General features: G+C 48.5%; 1 protein-coding gene across 50 annotated transcripts in view; it reads right to left on the minus strand.

The window, feature by feature from the left end:
- The window catches only part of LOC144111913 (uncharacterized), a 420777-nt gene that overhangs the window by 346662 nt on the left and 57228 nt on the right, over positions 1 to 16887 (minus strand). For all 50 annotated transcript variants that reach the window (XM_077645003.1, XM_077644993.1, XM_077645002.1 and 47 more), the window contains one exon: positions 6272 to 6324. In XM_077645003.1, the coding sequence (XP_077501129.1) occupies positions 6272 to 6324 (53 nt within the window). The remainder of the gene's footprint in view (positions 1 to 6271; positions 6325 to 16887) is intronic.

Genomic DNA, 16887 nt, shown 5'->3' on the forward strand with positions numbered 1-16887 from the left:
TCTGCAGGGCTCTTCCCAGTGGCCGTGCTAGGCAAAATGTGCTGACCCAGCAGGAAACGATAGAGCTTAGTGACTCAATCCCCCTCCGATAACTTGCTTGGTTTCTTGAGCTATTCTTTCTATTTGTCCATTCGAGGACAGGTGATGCGGTGCCACGGTGGTGAGCCAGATCTGACTCTTGGTAGCAAAATCTACAAATTCTGGAAACGTGAATACAGTGCCGTCGTCAGACACCAGGACTTCTGGAATGCCAAAATGAGCAAACATTGCCCGTAGCTCCTTGAGCACTGCAGTGGTGGAGATTGATTCCATGAGAGATACTTCCAACCATTTGGAATGAGAATCGAGGACCAACAAAACGCAGCGATGGCGTAGAGGTAGAGCGTCCGCCTCGCGTGCAAGAGGACCGGGGCTCGAATCCTGGTGCCGCGGAATTCACCACCGGGTTTGAAAAAAAAGAACTGCGTGTCGATGGAATTGCACAAGCAGGCCTGGGGTGCGGCCTGATCTCAGTGCCCAGAACTGACAACGCACTCCCTCAACAGGATTTGGCCACCCTGGTGTAGTACTTGGCCACAACCTTCTATGAACTAACCAATTAACCCTCGGACCTCAGTCCCCAGCAGCTGCGGAGCAACTGACCACGGCGGCGGTCAGACCTGTGACGCAGCGGAGGGTGCTAAGAGTTTCTGGCTCCGAACAGGCCGCCATTAGAATCTGAACCTGGCAATGTTTAACGCTAGAACTTTATCTAGTGAGGCTAGCCTAGCAGTGCTGTTCGAGGAACTAGCGGGAATTAAACGGGATGTCATAGGGCTTAGTGAGGTGAGGACAGATGAGGCATATACAGTACTATTGGGTAGGCACATACTCTGCTATCTTGGATTAGCGGGCAGATGAGAACTAGATGTGGGATTCCTCATTAATCAAGATATAGCTGGCAACGTAGAGGAGCTCTATAGTATTAACGAGAGGGTAGCAGCTATTGTAATTAGGCTCAATAGGAGGTACATGTTGAAAGTGCTGCAGGCCTACGTGCCTACATCAAGCCATGATGACCAGACCGCTGAAAGCTTCTATGAAGACGTGGAATCGGCAATGAATAAATTAAAATCACACTACACTGTACTGATGGGCGACTTCAATGCAAAGGTGGGCAAGAGGCGGGCTGGCGACCATGCGGTAGGCGACTATGGGATATTCCTAAAGGATATTCCACAATAGATCACATTCACGCTATCAATCAGGTGATAGAGAAATGCGAAGAATATAACCAACCCCTATATGTAGCCTTCATTGATTATGAGAAAGCATTTGACACAGTGGAAACCTTAGCAGTCATACAGGCATTGCGGAATCAGGGTGTAGATGAGCCTTATGTCAAAATACTGGAAGATATATATAGCAACTGCACAGCTACCGTAGTCCTCCATAAAGTGAGCAATAAAATTCCAATAAGGAAGGGCGTCAGGCAAGGAGACACGATCTCGCCAATGCTGTTCACCGCCTGTTTACAGGGGGTATTCCGAGGCCTCAATTGGGAACAATTGGGGATAAGAGAGAATACCTAAATAATCTGCGATTTGCTTATGACACTGCCTTGCTGAGTCACTCAGGAGGTGAACTGCAAATCACGATCAATGAGTTAGACAGTCAGAGCAGAACGGTGGGTCTAGAAATTAACATACAGAAAACCAAGGTAATGTTCAACAGTCTAGCAAGGGAACAGCAGTTCAAAATTGGCAACGAGAGCCTGGAAGTGGTAAAGGAATACTTAGGGCAGGTAGTGACCGCTGATCCGGATCATGACATGGAAATAACTAGAAGGATAAGAATGGGGTGGAGCGCAAATGGCAGGTTCTCTCAGATCATGAACGGCAGTTTACCAATATCTTTCAAGAGAAAAGTACTCACCTACTGGGCAGAAACACGGAGGCTAATGAAAAAACTTCAGCCTAAGCTAAGGACAGCACAGCGAGCCATGGAAAGAAAAATGATAGGTGTAACGTTAAGAGACCAGAAGCGGGCAGAGTGGGTGAGGGAACAAACGTGGGCTAATGACATCCTAGTCGAAATCAAGAGGAAGAAATGGGCTTGGGCAGGGCATGTAATGCGAAGGCAAGATAACCGCTGGTCCTTAAGGGTAACGGAGTGGATTCCAAGAGAATGTAAGTGTAGCAGGGGGTGGATGAGATTAAGAAGTTTGCAGGCACAGGGTGGATGCAGCTGGCAGAGGACAGGGTTAATGGGAGAGGCCCTGCAGTGGGCTTAGTAAGGCTGATGATGATGATGAAAGGGGCCAGGAGAGTGTGTATGGAAGCGAGTCCAAGGACTGCTTGTCCACTCCCATGAATGCACTGGTGCTTCACTCGAAGCAGAGCGAGCTTCTTGGCACCTTTTGCTCAAAGTGACTGTCGATGGCAGGCCATCAGACCATGCTGCGAGCCAGACCCTTCATACGCACCACCCCAGGGTGTGTGCTATGCAGAATGTCAAGCGCTTGACCCTGTGCAGGCCTCGGAACTACCACAGGAGAGCCCCAAAGCACACGGTCTCGGTAGAATGACAGATCATTCTTCTTGACACAAAAGGGCGGAAATGCTCTGGCACCTTCTTGGCCGGCCAGCCTTGCAAAATCAAATGTTGGACCCCTGAGAGAATGGGGTCAGTCCGTGTCAAAGCTGCTACCTTGGCTGAATCCAGCAGAACTTGTGGCGCTGCTTCTATCAGCAAGATATCTCCCAGTGATGGCTCGCTCTCCCCCTCGACGGGAAGCGGTAGACGACCGAAAACGTCGGCATGTGACATCTTGGAGCCTGGCATGTACTACAGTTCGTAGTTGTACGCCGAGAGTAGCAGACTACAGCGCAGCATTCAAGGTGACAGCACAGTAGGCACCAGTTTGGCACAGTCCCAGCAGAGGTTTCTGATCTGTCAAGAGTTGAAATTGCAACCAAAAACATACTGGTGAAATTTCTTGATGCCAAATAGTAATGCCACAGCTTCCCTGTCTATCTGCACATGGCCACATGGGCAGCTCCTTTCAGAAACCAGCCATAAAAGTTCAAAGCCCCCAAATACGACTGCAGCTCCTTCTCGTTGGTCAGTTCTGGAGCTTGCTTGATAGCTTCTACCTTTCCTACTGAAGGACTTACTCCATCCTCGTTGATACGGTACCCCAGGTACATCACTTCCTTGACTCTGAACACACTCTTGTCCATATTCAGGCCAAGTCCATCCTCTTTGATGCACCTTCTGGAGCTTTTCATGATGCCCCACAACTGTCTTCCCACCGATGAGAATATCGTCCAAAAAAAAATGTTGGATTCCCTCTAGGCTGCCACTCAAAAATCCTTTCATGTAGCGCTGGAAAATAGCCATGGCCACTGCCACCCCAACTCCAATCGGGTCATCTTGAAAAAGTCCCTTAGTCACCAGCATATCAGTGTCTTCCTCCACAGCCAGCTGTTGATACGCCTGATCCAAATAAAATACTGCACAACCGGCTAGTCATGACCGCAGCTGCTCGGGTGTAGGCAAGTCTCCCACTTGACAACCGGGTTCCCTTGTAATCTCCTTCTTCAGAGTGGCACATGAATTCCTTGCTCCACCAGCTTCGTCCACCTTCGGCAGAAGCGCAAATGGTAACTCAGGCTTAAATATATCTGAATAGTCTGCGAGGAGAGCAGTCCCCTCTATCGCCGGCTCATGCTGGCACTCAATCATTCGTCGGCAACTTCCTTCCAAAGCCTTGCGCCTCGGAGATTCTTCAAGCTGAAGCAGCCCTTCCAAGTAAATGCCTAAAGGCTGAAACCAGCCTCTCCCCATTCGTAACAACAAGAGGAAGCTTCACTTCTCAACCACTGCACTCGAAGATAACTTCCACCTTGCCCACAATGTGGACAGACTGCTGCGCACGCACCTTCACAGTGCAGGGTCAAAGTGCCTTCTTTGAGATTCTCATCTTGTCAACGGAGCACACAGAACCATACCAGGCTTCCGTTGATGCTGACAATTGCAGTAAAAGCGGATAATCGACTTGTAATCCCATAGGCTCTGGCGCGTCCCAACTTGGCTCGCCAGGATGGTTGCTGCGCATTTGGCCTTGACCCTTGATGCTTCCTTCCAACAACAAGCTCGGACGATGTACTCCTTCCGCTTACAGAAATGGCCCTCTGCGTTTCGGAACCCAGAACTTGCCGCGTTGTGGTCGCTGTTGCAACGAAAGCACCATGCTCCACTTTGTTTGTCAATGCCCTTGGGCCCTTGGTGGATTCGATGCAAGTCGGCCGCCGCAGACACTGCTCCCCTGATGTGTTCGGCATGCCGGGTGGTGTACTCGGAAGAGACTGCTTTTTCAAACGCCTTCTTAAAAGTCCAACGCAGGCTCAGCCAGCAGACGCCACTGCAGCCCTTCCTCATGGACACCGCAACCAAGACAGTCTCGGAGCATATCTTGCAGCGTGTCACCAAAGTTGCTGTACTCGGACAGTCGCAGCAGGTCGGCAACAAAGTCTGCGACGGTCTCCCACCCCTGGCCACAGTCCTCGCTTATGAAACACAAAACGTTGAACAATCAAGGAAGGCTTCGGTGTGAAGTGGTTGGTAAACTTGGACATGATGTCCGCGCAGGGCGTCTCTGCCGGCATCTTCGGCGCACAGAGTGAGCAGATAACAGCGTACGTAGCAGGCCTGCAAATGCTGCACAGCACTGTCTGCTGTTGCTCTTCTTTGACCATGCCGTTCGCCGTAAAATGGTACTGGAGCCACTCCAGATACATCAGCCAGGTCCCGGTGCAGTCCGGGGAAAACTCTTCAATGCGGCCTAACCAGCCCACGACAACGTTGGTGCCTGCTTCCGATGCCATGCTTGTTCGGTGTAGTCCCCAGTCGCCTCAACTCATGTTCGCCACCGCTTGGTTGGCTTGGTCCCACGGCTTCGCGTGGTACCTCGTCGCCAAACTGTCATGTATGCGTCAGTGACACGAGTTTAATTATAACATGATTACAAGTCGCCGGCCGACTCGGCCATGGGTTACATAGAGCAAGAGTGAGCAACTGAAGCTGCGCGGCGGTGCAAAAGGGCTGTGCAGCCATGCTGACGGTGATGGCGATAGTTACCGCCACGGATGCCCATCCACCGGCACTACAGGTACACTTCAGGCAATGGCAAAGGGTGGCAAATTTAAAAATGGAATCATTTCTGGAAATTCACAGTCGCCCACTGATTTTTTGGACTTGGCGCAACCCGAAAAACGGTCCGAATAACCGGACAGTCCAAAAAATCTATAAACTTTTTAAAAAAAACACGTTACTTAGATAAAATCAACATTTAAAAAAAATTAAATTATGCCCTCTGTCATGTTCCACCCACAAGCGATACTATTAGCTTGTACTTGAGCTTGTATTTGATGTCTGGGCATCAGCTCAAAAGTGGCCATTCAAGCAAAGTCAAGGCTACCAGCAGTCCTTGCGGGCAAAGTGTGAGGATGTCGGGAGAGGGGGTTCACTATGTGCCACTGGGTGCGTGGTGCTGGTTTGTGCGCACTTCAATATCTCTGCCGTGAGAGCGCTGTCGGTGATGCGAACGCCTCATCACGGCCAGCGGAAAAACTATTCGCGCCGTTATGAACCAGGCGATGAACGAAGTTTTAGGTATTTTCCGATGCAAGCGTCTATTCGTGGCGAGCACCCCATTCATCGCCGCACGCATACTTTTACCGATCGCCGAGAAGTGCCGCTCGCAGCCTTGACAAAAAGTGCAACGGTCAGCATCCACTGATTAGGCATGGAAAATATAGGAGGCTATGGCCAGAGCCATGCTTTTGTGATGCCCAGACTCCATGTGTCTGCGGCACAAATCACGCCACGAGCCTTGCTATGAATGGACGAGCTATTCTGCACTACCGTGCCCACAATGTAAGCCCCTTGCTGCTGCTCTGCATGTGCAATAATGTCATGCAAACAATGCTCCAAGACCACAAAGGTTTGCCCAAAACCAGGCCCCAACTCAAGAGAAGCAGCAGCGAGCTGGGACCGAGGGGTCGCAGTGTCCACACAGTTTCATATTTCTCTATGGATCTTGCACAGTCGCAATCATCTCATTTCATTTCACCACCACAGCTGTATGTCACTGGCGGCATAGAGGCCGTGCTTACCGCATGTGTGGTCCTCTGTCATAGCTTATAAAAGGGTGCCAAAAGTTCCCCAAGCTGCCACATCAACACAGAGATAAGCAATTCAAATGAAATGGTTGCAATAAATAACTCACATCTTGTGGCTCGGGTCGCATCACAGGCTCAAGGACTTCTTGGTTCACAGACTCTGTCAAACAGTGAAGAAAAAAAAGAGAAGCAGAAACGCGTCACTAGTGCACTTCAAGATTAGTTATCTTTTCTACTGGAGCAGTCAAGACCAGAGAGAGAATAAACATTTATTATGTAAAAGGAGACTGGAGTGAATAGTTGGTGGGGTCCTCAGTCCAGGACTCTTCCACCGATGCTTTGGTGATGGCAACGCCTCCTGGTCTGCCAGGGTGCCACTGGCAAGCGTCACCTCCCACTGCTCCAGCGCCATGTTGGGAGGCTTTAAAGGGGGACACGGACGGCTCTTTCGGGCCAAAAATTCGCAAAAAAAATGGGTTTTTCAATTTTGTCATATTCGAATTAGCGAGGTCATTTTGCACCTGACATCGAAATTTTGGAAAGAAATAACCAGTATTTGCTTCGTTATAGCCATTTAAATGTCCGAAAACCCACGAGTTCTTTTAAATTGAGGTCAAATCATGCCTCGCCGTCGCTCGGTACCTACGTGCTCCCCCCCCGCGACGCTGTTTTGGTCTCATTCGAAAGCTCGCGACTCCAGCTTTTTTTTTTTTTAAACTCATAAACAACATGGTGATTCTTCCGTTCACGTGCGCGCCGCGTTTTCATTGGTTAGAAAAACCATGTGACCAAAATGACACGTGACTGGTTAGGCCTCGGGTTAGGCTTGTCATCTTCACCAGAAGCGCGGTGCCATTCTGAGAGTCCTTGTCGCGCGGCGTGTGTGGACAAGGTATCACTCATACCATCAGTTTGGCGCCCGGGAATGGAGAAAACGCAAAAGGCACAAGGAGCCTGGACTAGCGCAAACTCCGCAGAGCGAAACTCAAAGTGTGGCAGGTGCAGTGCCAATTGCATCGTGAACGACCGCGAAGCACGTCGCGGACCCGCGCTGTGAATAACGCGGGCTCCACCCCCGAGCAACAACGAAAACGCAGTTCGAGTAGATGCTGGAATTTGGAATTGATGCACCCTCCATAGGGCGAAGGTCAAGGTGTGGTTGGCGCGGTGCCAACCGCATTGTAAACGACAGTGAAGCACGTCGCAGACCCGCGCTGGGGACGACGATGCACCTAAAGTGCCGTTGCCGGCTCTGCTCCTGGGCAAAAACAACAAATGCACAATTCCAGTCAATGCCAACCATGTACGCATCAATGATAGAATTGAGGCAACCTCAGCAGTAGGAGGAAACCAAAGTGCGGTTGGCACACTGCCACCGTCCAACGCCTGCGCCGTGAACGATGCGTCGTCGCTGGCCCCACTACCGGGCAAAACAACGAATGTGCAGTTAGAGTCTGCGCCAAACATGTACGAATCGACGCTGAAATTATCACCCATAGTGATGTGATCAAGGCTAGTGCCCGCGAACGAGTGGTACTTCGTTTTCAATTGACGCTAGTGACAACGCGAAAGATGGCCTTTCGTCGCGTCTCCACCAAGAAGTGAGAGTCATCGGTAAGCATCATTAAGATGGCAAAAAGGAAGCAGAGCGATGCAATGCACCCTGATTATGTCCCTGGTGCATTTCTGTGAGTCTGCTCTTGTTCCTTTTATATAAAGATGGTTGGAAAGCATCGTTTTTCGTCATTTTCTCAAAACACCGATTTTGACACATCTGCAGTAGTACAGGGATGATATCTCTGGTTCTAGGTGGGCTAACTTCACACCATATTTACTCACATATAACCCCCCCCCCCCCCAATATTTTACAAAAAAATGCATTTAAAAACTGGGGGTGCCAGTTATCTGCAAATTTTTCTTTGGGGGGGGCTTCACGGCAATGCGCGGCAGCCTCCCCCATGTCGTCCGCCATCCCCATCGTCATCGACGCTTGTCAAGCCGATGAGGGGCCAACGGAAGGCATAGCCAAATTCACATTCATAGCCTGTTTACTCTTCTCCATGCCATTGGCCACGTTTTCTTCAGCCAGCGTTGTTGAGCCTAGTGTTGGGCCCTGCTTTGTGTACTACACCCCATTTTGCACTGTTTGCCTGCTTTGTTGTGGCGTCATGAGTGCGACTCGGTGGCAGTGTTTCACAGCAAAAGAGAAGCTAAAGATTATAGCCACTGCCGAAGAAATCGGCAACAGAGCTGCTGCTCGTACTGGATGCTCAATGCTCGTACTAGATTCCTTCCAAGGCCACTGCACTGATCCGGTGAAGGCTCACCTCGCAGAGACTGGCACCGACCACGTTATAATACCTGGCGGCATGAGGTCCATGCTGCAGCCACTCGACATGTGCCTGAACAAGCCGTTCAAGGCACACGTGAAGCGAATGTATGCCCAGCGGATGGCCGATGGCCTTTACGACCTCACACCGACGGGACGCATGCGAAGGCCCGATATTCCATTGCTGTGCCAGTGGATCGTGGACGCGTGGAAAGTGATACCGGCCAACTTGGTGCCATCAGTAACAGCTAGGATGATTCCGAGGACGACTAATACCCTAGTTACACGGCCGACTTAACCGCGGTTAACCGTAACCATGGTTAAGCGGAGATAACCTTGGTTATCGCTAACCTCAGTTTGGCGGTGTTACACGCGAAAACGTGTCCCATGGACGCGATCGGCGCTGGTCACGTGACTGCTGCTCCAGACACAATTATAAGGCCAATTTTATTCCCGCGATACACAAAACATTTAACAAAACACTGTGAGAGGAAGTTCTTTTGGTGAACTAAGCTTGGTATCGCCTGTGCATCTAAACTTGTTACCCGAGGTTGTTCAAATTCAGACAAAACATGAAGGTAGTCTTTCAAAAGGGGCGCAGTCGACGTCGACACCGTAGCCGATGCTAGAGCCAAGGCAATCCTCCTTCGCTGCTTGCCATCGCCTCGGCACTTGGAGCTTTTTCGTTTTCTTCTCGCTGTTTTCGTTTTATTTAATTTCAGATTGTTTCTCGTGTCATAATAAGTGCACTCAGCTGTTTTAAGTATATTTTCAATTCTATTCCATCCTTTTCTTCGTGTTTGAAGTGTATTTTACTACATGAAGTGTTGACAGTGCTGTGCGTCGGTGGGAAGTCGTGCATATATAGCGATGGCTCAGAGCAAGCCTATGCCGGGCGGGGAGGAAGAGAGCAAGTTCCTCGCTGTGTTCGCCGCTTATCAAATGGAAATGCAGCAGCTACGTCTGCGACAGCTCGCCATTCTTGGCGAACTTGAAGACAAGCAAGCCGAGCAAGAACGAGCCGAACATACGTGCCGGCGCCTCCAAGTTCTGGCTGCAAGGCTGTGCTCTCGTGAGTGGAGTGTGTGGGCGTATCCGCGCGAAGCTTCATGGTACGAAGCAACGCTTACGCACTTGCCAGAGGCTGAGTTTAGGGAGAACTTTAGAATGACAAGAGGCACATTTGAATACATTTTAAATGTATGTGACCGCATGAGGAGGCTGGACACAAATATGCGGAAAGCAATACCGCTGCATAAACGTGTGGCAATTGCCATATATCGTCTTGCGACTTCCTCGCAAGAACTGTGGCAAACGTGTTTGGAGTCAGTCGCTCCTCAGTTAACATCATTGTTAAGGAGTTCTGCGATGTTGTTGTGCAACTTCTCGAACCTCGGTACGTGAGAATGCCGAGGACGCACGAACTGGCCGAACACCTGCAGCAGTTTTCTGCAGTTGCAGGCTTCCCTCAAGCTGTTGGAGCACTAGACGGCTGCCACATCGAAGTCTGTCCACCATCCGAGCATGCAGTGGACTACTATAACTATAAGGGGGGGTATAGTGTAATACTTTTGGCTGTTGCTGACCACAGGTACAAATTCCTTTACACAAACAGCGGATCTCCTGGGAGGAACCATGACGCAGGTGTGTTTGCGGAATCGAAACTGCCAAAGATTCTTAGCAGTGAATTGTTTAAGATGGAAGCCAAAACCATCGAAGGAGTACACGTTATCACTTCTGCTGCTGGCTGATCAAGCCTTCCCACTCCAAAAAACATCATGAAGCCATACCCGCATTTTGTGACTACTGATTCTGCTACGCAGGCATTTAACGTTCATCTTTCAAGTGCCAGGCGTGTGGTAGAAAATGCCTTCGGGCGGCTCAAGGCGCGTTTTCGCATACTGCTTAAGGGCCTTGAATGCGACATTGTCAATGTGGACAAAGTCATTCGCTGCTGCTGCGTACTCCACAGTATTTGTGAGGAAATGACTGACAGATGCGACGCCAACTGGCTGGATGTGGTCCGTCTAGAGGATGGACGACGACCACAGCCTTCCTGCACAAGCATTCAAGAGGAGCCTTCGGGGGTGGCACTGAGAAATGCCCTGGCGAAGCACCTTGCTTCACAGTGAACGGGCTTGCATGTGTAGCAGCAGCATGATCGGCATGATCGAATGCTTCCATCGTTCGCTAAAAACCTCCCTCAAAGCCCAACTTGATACCACCCACTGGACTGCCTCCCTACCGCTGGTTCTGCTCAGCCTCCATGCTACGCTGAAACAAGATCGTCATTGCACTCCGGCAAAACTTGTCTTCAGCTCACCCTGGTGAACTTTTCGAGTCTAGCGGTTCGTATACAAGTCCAGACCGTACCGATCACGTGACACAGCTCCGCTATTTTTGCCGCCATCTCAGGATGACACATTTCCGACGCCAGTCTCGACGATATTCACATGTTCCATCCGAACTCGCAACTTGCACGCACATCTTTGTTCGCCGACACTCTGTCCGCAAGCCGCTTCAGCGCCCCTATGACGGCCCCTTCCGTGTACTCAAAAGAACATTGAAGTTCTTCATCGTCGACATTCATGAGCACACTGACACCATTTCAACTGACTGCTTGAAGCCAGCCTTCAGAGAGGACTTCACGCCCACTGGACCTTCATGTGTGCTTTCTCAAGTTGTATAGCATGATGAAAAGTAGTGTCTTTTGCAGCAGAGTTTATAATGCAGTTGTGACGGTACACCCATCAATCAAAGCACCTGCCTGTGATGTGGCCTCAGCCTAGTGCTTGCAGCATGTATGTGTATCTGTTTTATTCAGTGCTACCATTGTGTCATGTTGTGCAAAACGGCATTGTAGGGTTCTGGAGGTTTACGACTTGGATCCTGTTCAGTTGCCTACCCATTTTATAATTTTGATAGCTTGTCGTATAGCATGTATATGTTATTAACAATGTTGGCCTCAAAAAATTTAGTTTCATGTTGGACAAAGGCTTGTTTAATGTTTCCTGGATAAAAGGACAGTGATAAGCATTCTTAAGTTTAAAATATTTAAGTGAGTGCCGTATCATTATTGATGTGGACAAATTAGACGGTAGTAGTTAAAAAAAGATTCGGCTTAAGCATTTGACCATGCTGCACTGTCTGTCGCAGTTGATAAAACATTACTTATTTCAGAGGGGACAGATTATTTCATTCCTGATTTTTATTTGCTGTGAAGTACGATTTCATGACATCAAGCATTCCTCTTTGAATCTCGTTGCTTTCCTTCTGCAGTTCCAAGAGCTGCTTTCTCAGCTCGGTACTTTCTCTGGCGGCCTTGGCTGCCCGGTGATCGGCTTGCTGCTGCATTGTCAGCAGCTCCTGCAAAAGCGAGCTCGCAGGTCTTTTTCGGTGTCTTGTGGTGCTGTCGCTGCTTTCTCTGGGCTGGGCCATGGTTCTCTGGGCCATGGTGTCTTCAGCTGTTTCATGGTCAGCATCAACTGTAAAGGTTGCGAGAACCTCTCCAGCTCCATCTTCAGGAGCCTCTGGCACCTGCCAATACCAAGCAAAAGTTAAAAACTATAAATATGTATGCCACATAGCTGCAGGATATGAAACCTAGCTGCTAGGCAAGGCCCAAAATAGATTTTCAATAACTTATCAAGAAAGCTCAGAGAAATGAGCAGGATAAAAAGGGTAGAAATGACGACTTCCAACTCGCAAGCCATTTTATGATGGGAAATGCAGTGTGGATTCTTCCTTTTATGAAATATTTGACATTATACTTGATTAGACTAAATTCCTATTAAGGAACACTTATTAAGTAATATAATAGGTTTGCCACATGTTTTGAAAAATACAAATACTCGCACCCTATTCCTTTAACTGCGGCCAGCTGCTGGAAACAGTGGACACAAAGGCAATTTAGGATTAACCGGGGTGCAGAAAGTGTTATGCAATGCATTTCTTGTACCGCAATTTGTTCGTCTTGGAGAGTATCAGTACAGTCTGACAGCAAATATCTCTCACAGCGCACAGTGCAGTGTGTTGTAATTGTGTTATGTGTGATGACATTCAAACACAATCAAATCATGTGCAGCTTATTGGAAACACTTCACAGAGCTATGCATCACTCCATCTTGTTCACTTTGTCGTTTCCCACAGGTTTTCTTTGCTTGTTGGCTCTTGAACATGTTCAAATTCTTTCATGTTCTTTTTTCACTATCTGCTTTGAAGCAAAGTGCATACATATTAAGATGAGTTTATTCTGTTGTTTGTAATAAAACAAAGTGAATGAGACATGTCCTTTAAAAATTTTAGTCACTTGATTTGTGTTGTGTAGTGTTTCGAATGACATAGCTGTAATGGCTATAACACGTCATCTTGCCGAGGCAAAAAAACCATTTCCGTGTTGCAGCGTTGCTAGTCATGATGGATTACAATACTTGTGAAGAAAATACACATGCTTGCAGGCACTGTCAGATTGAGTTTTTCTGAAGAAGTGATTACCTCTACACTTTCTTGCTCCAGGCTACTGTCGTTCACTGGCAGCGCTCCAAGAAAAGAGTGAAGAAGCAGCCAGTAAAATGGCCATTCAATGCCTTTTGATCCAGTGCTTGAGCCAGATCTCCTCAGCTTCCTAGAAACAAAGGTAGTTTTATGCCATGAAACTTTGCATCAGAAAATTTATAGGCGGGTAGTGTTTCGTTTAAAGACAAACAGGAAAGAACCAGCTACCAATATGGAAGAAGTACATATCCCGCCTGTCTTTGTATAGACTGAAAGACTGCAGAATCGGAGGACAAGCATGCTGGTCAGCACATTCAGTAGATAAAGTAGTACATCTCAAGTGTCAACAGTGCTAGCGCAGGTACCTGATTTCACGTCGATATTACTTTGCTGTTGCTACGGTTAATTTGGGGCGGAAAATATAAAGTGAATACCAGTTCTATACAGCCTCCGAGCAATTACTAATACCGCCGACCATGACCGCCGACAGGCTGCGAAAAACGTAGCAAGCTAAGCTAGCTCAAGGCAGGACCTTCTACTGTTGCGCGAACTCTCCCCATTAACTAACCCCATTTATCGTCATTATACGGCGCGTGCAAACTACGTCAGCGACGTTCGCACTGCCAGGCACCTGCATGCGATGCTATGCGCTCCAAAGAGCGTCAAGAACGAAACAGACCTGCGTGCTGCTGGAGCACATCCCTTTGGAAGATATAGGAGTCAATTCAGGAGACGCTGGCGAAAAACACTGCACTTGACGCGGTTACCGTTAGTAGAAATACAAGAGGTCAGTTCAAACGAGCCGAGTTCAGGGCAGTAACGATCCGCACACATCACAGGTCAGCCAGAAAAAGAGTGATGTATTCTACAGCAAAGTAGCTGTCATGCTGGACGAAGCACCGTGCAGCATGGCGAATGTTTGTGCGTACGTGCAGCGCACAGGATACCAGCATTAAAAAGCACAAGAAAAGAGCTTGTAAACTACACCATTATATGTAATAGCTTTCGTACTCACCGGTAGTGCTTATTGAGATTTTCCAGCTTCTGCCGGATCGGTTTTGCTGAATACGGGCCTTCGTCTGCCGGCAGGCCTGCATTCAGGGAGTCCGCCATGGCGCTGTATATTTTCGCATTGCGCGTATTTGACCGCAGAGCCGAGAAATTGTCCTCCCAGATGCGTATCAGCGCTTCTGTTGTGGCAACAGACCAGTTCACACGCTTCTGCTCACTTGATGTGGCAGCGGGCATCGCGGGCTCAGCCGACATGGTGGCAGCCATTTTGTCAGTTAGCCGCTTGACTGAGGTAGCCAACCTCAGTTACCGATAACCATGGTTAGTGGCATAACTGCGGTTAGGCTCTCCGTCTAACAGCGCACAACTGTGGTTAATATGAACTGAGGCAAACTTAACCGCGGTTAAGTCGGCCGTGTAACTAGGGTATAAGTCTTTGAGAGTGGTGAAGAAGCCTTGGATGACAGCAGTGAGAGCAGTGACGATTGAGAATCAGGTAACCAGTGATGTGGTGGTGGTCATTTAAATACATAAATGTTCTAAAAACGAAATGATCACAGAGTGTGCAATTGCATCTTTCTAGCGCAATTTTTTTTTTTTTTCAGCTAAACATGCGGGTTATATGCGAGGGTTTTTTTTTTCGTGGAGTTCAAAGGGGTAGGAGTTATACGCAGGGGCAGGTTATACACGAGTAAATATGGTAATTCTTGTTTTGTTGGAAAGATAACTAACAGGGAGTGCAATAACACTAAATCAAGACCAGTTGCCAATCAGGATAATTTTAAAACAATACATTTTGTCTGAGCATCCATATTGAATTTTCCCTGGTAAAGTTTAATTTGCTGTGACTTCTGTTCAAATGGGCCTAGAACGACCATTTTTGCCTTATTGCTCTCCGTGGCATTCTAGATCATGTCTGTGTGCTAAACTTCACTGCGGCCTTTACCATTACAAAATTAAATTACCTGCATGTTTCAAACAAAGATTGCACAATATTGTTATGAAGACGAAGAAGAGTGCAGTGGCGCGGGACGGAGTGCTCGCGCTAGGCCCTTGAGCCATTAAAATCATATCTTCATTCTGTCATCATGTCGTGTTTTCCTTGGCTTGCCACCACGTAACATTTGGTGTGAGGTGCTGGGTTCTCATCCGTCATCCTAGTCCCCGGAGCATCGCCGCCTTCTGCTAGCCTTCGTCGTCGGCCGAGGGGACCTGGGCTCCGCCGCCCGGCTCAACCCCAGCTCGAACTGACCAGAACCGACCAGCCGCTTTCCCCCGCCCCGTCCCCGGCCCCGAACACAAGACACGATGACCAGGACCTGACGTACGATGACCCGACTACGACCTGAACCAAGACGGCATCCCCGCCCAGGCTGTGCGGCGATTCCTTAACCCTTGACCTTCGGCTGTGGGTGACCGACCGCTGGACCTGAAGCTCCGGGGGCAACCGTCCACCAGATCATCTCCTTCATATTTGTGGCAAGCCTTTCATCTTCTTCTATCCTTCCTGATCATCCTCATCGTCACCTCACCATTCGTAATTCAAGCAATCGATCGGGACGATCGCTCTGAGGACCGGGGTCATGTTATGAAGACGAAGAAGAGTGCAGTGGCGCGGGACGGAGTGCTCGCGCTAGGCCCTGAGACATTAAATCATATCTTCATTCAGTCATCATGTCGTGCTTTCCTTGGCTTGCCACCACGTAACAATATTTTGGGGACAACTTGTTTCACAGGAAAAATAAAAACTAGGGGTGTGTGAATATTGAAATTTTTGAATATGAATCGACTACGAATATGAAGAAAAAAAGGCTTCGAATATCGAATATCTGTTCAGTACAAACAAAAATTTTTTAAAATGATAAACAAGCAAATGTTGTTGCCCTTATTTTTTTCAAAATAGTGTATGGTCTTCGCCACTAAAATAAAAAAAACTAGACTGCCTCAGTACCATATAAAAAAAAACATGATGTGCACAGAAATGTACACTACTTTATTAGACAGCATAACAGTATCCAAACTATAATGAGTCATGCAAAACAAAATCCATAAAATGACAAGACTGGCAACAAAAAATAACATAATGACTAGTAAAACCTCATTCATTCGGATTTCAAGGAACCGGAAGAAATGCCCGGTTCATCCGAAGGCCTCAAATTATCCGCACTCCCCTGAAAAAACAAAAAAAAAAATCCTGCCGAAAATGCGAAGATGCAGTAAGGCCTTATGAGGCGACTCCATCACGCTAACAACTGTAAGCCCGTGAGGAGCCGCCCATTTTGCAGTGCTGGAAGAACAACACATGCAAGCAAGGGGCCGGGCAACACACACTGGCATCGGAACAGTGGTGAGATGGCTTCTAAAAAAAAAAAGGACAAATAACCCGCAACATGCCAGTCGGCGTCCGAAAGCCGCATGGAGCTGGGATTGGACTACCAACGAATGTGCGGGCCAACAGATGCGGTTACCGCGAGACAGTGGCGAAGCTCAGAAACCGAAACTATGCGGCCAGGCTATTTTTTGGACTTAGCGACAGGGGCCTTCCGATTGTAGTCATGCCTGCCGTTACGCCCACTAAAGAGGTGCGGAGGTTACAATGCACCATGCAATCGGCGATATTTTTACAGGATCGCTTGCCCTATTGTGACAACTCGACGCGCCCCTTCGGGAGGCTCCCGCGACATTCCGCAAGTAGGCTTTCCCGCATAGCGTAGTTTACAAAACAGGATGGCGGAAGTCACGCTCGGAGAGTTATGAAGGCAACAGGACGCATTCTTCGAATGTGGGCATTAAATATGTGACGTATGACGGCAGGATTAAAAAAAAAGCGCCATTTCGCATTCCAATTGTTCGAAGCAGGCCGTCGGCCATTTTGTTCGCAGCACATGT

This window comes from Amblyomma americanum, unplaced genomic scaffold, assembly GCF_052857255.1.
Source record: "Amblyomma americanum isolate KBUSLIRL-KWMA unplaced genomic scaffold, ASM5285725v1 scaffold_13, whole genome shotgun sequence".
Taxonomy (NCBI): domain Eukaryota; kingdom Metazoa; phylum Arthropoda; class Arachnida; order Ixodida; family Ixodidae; genus Amblyomma; species Amblyomma americanum.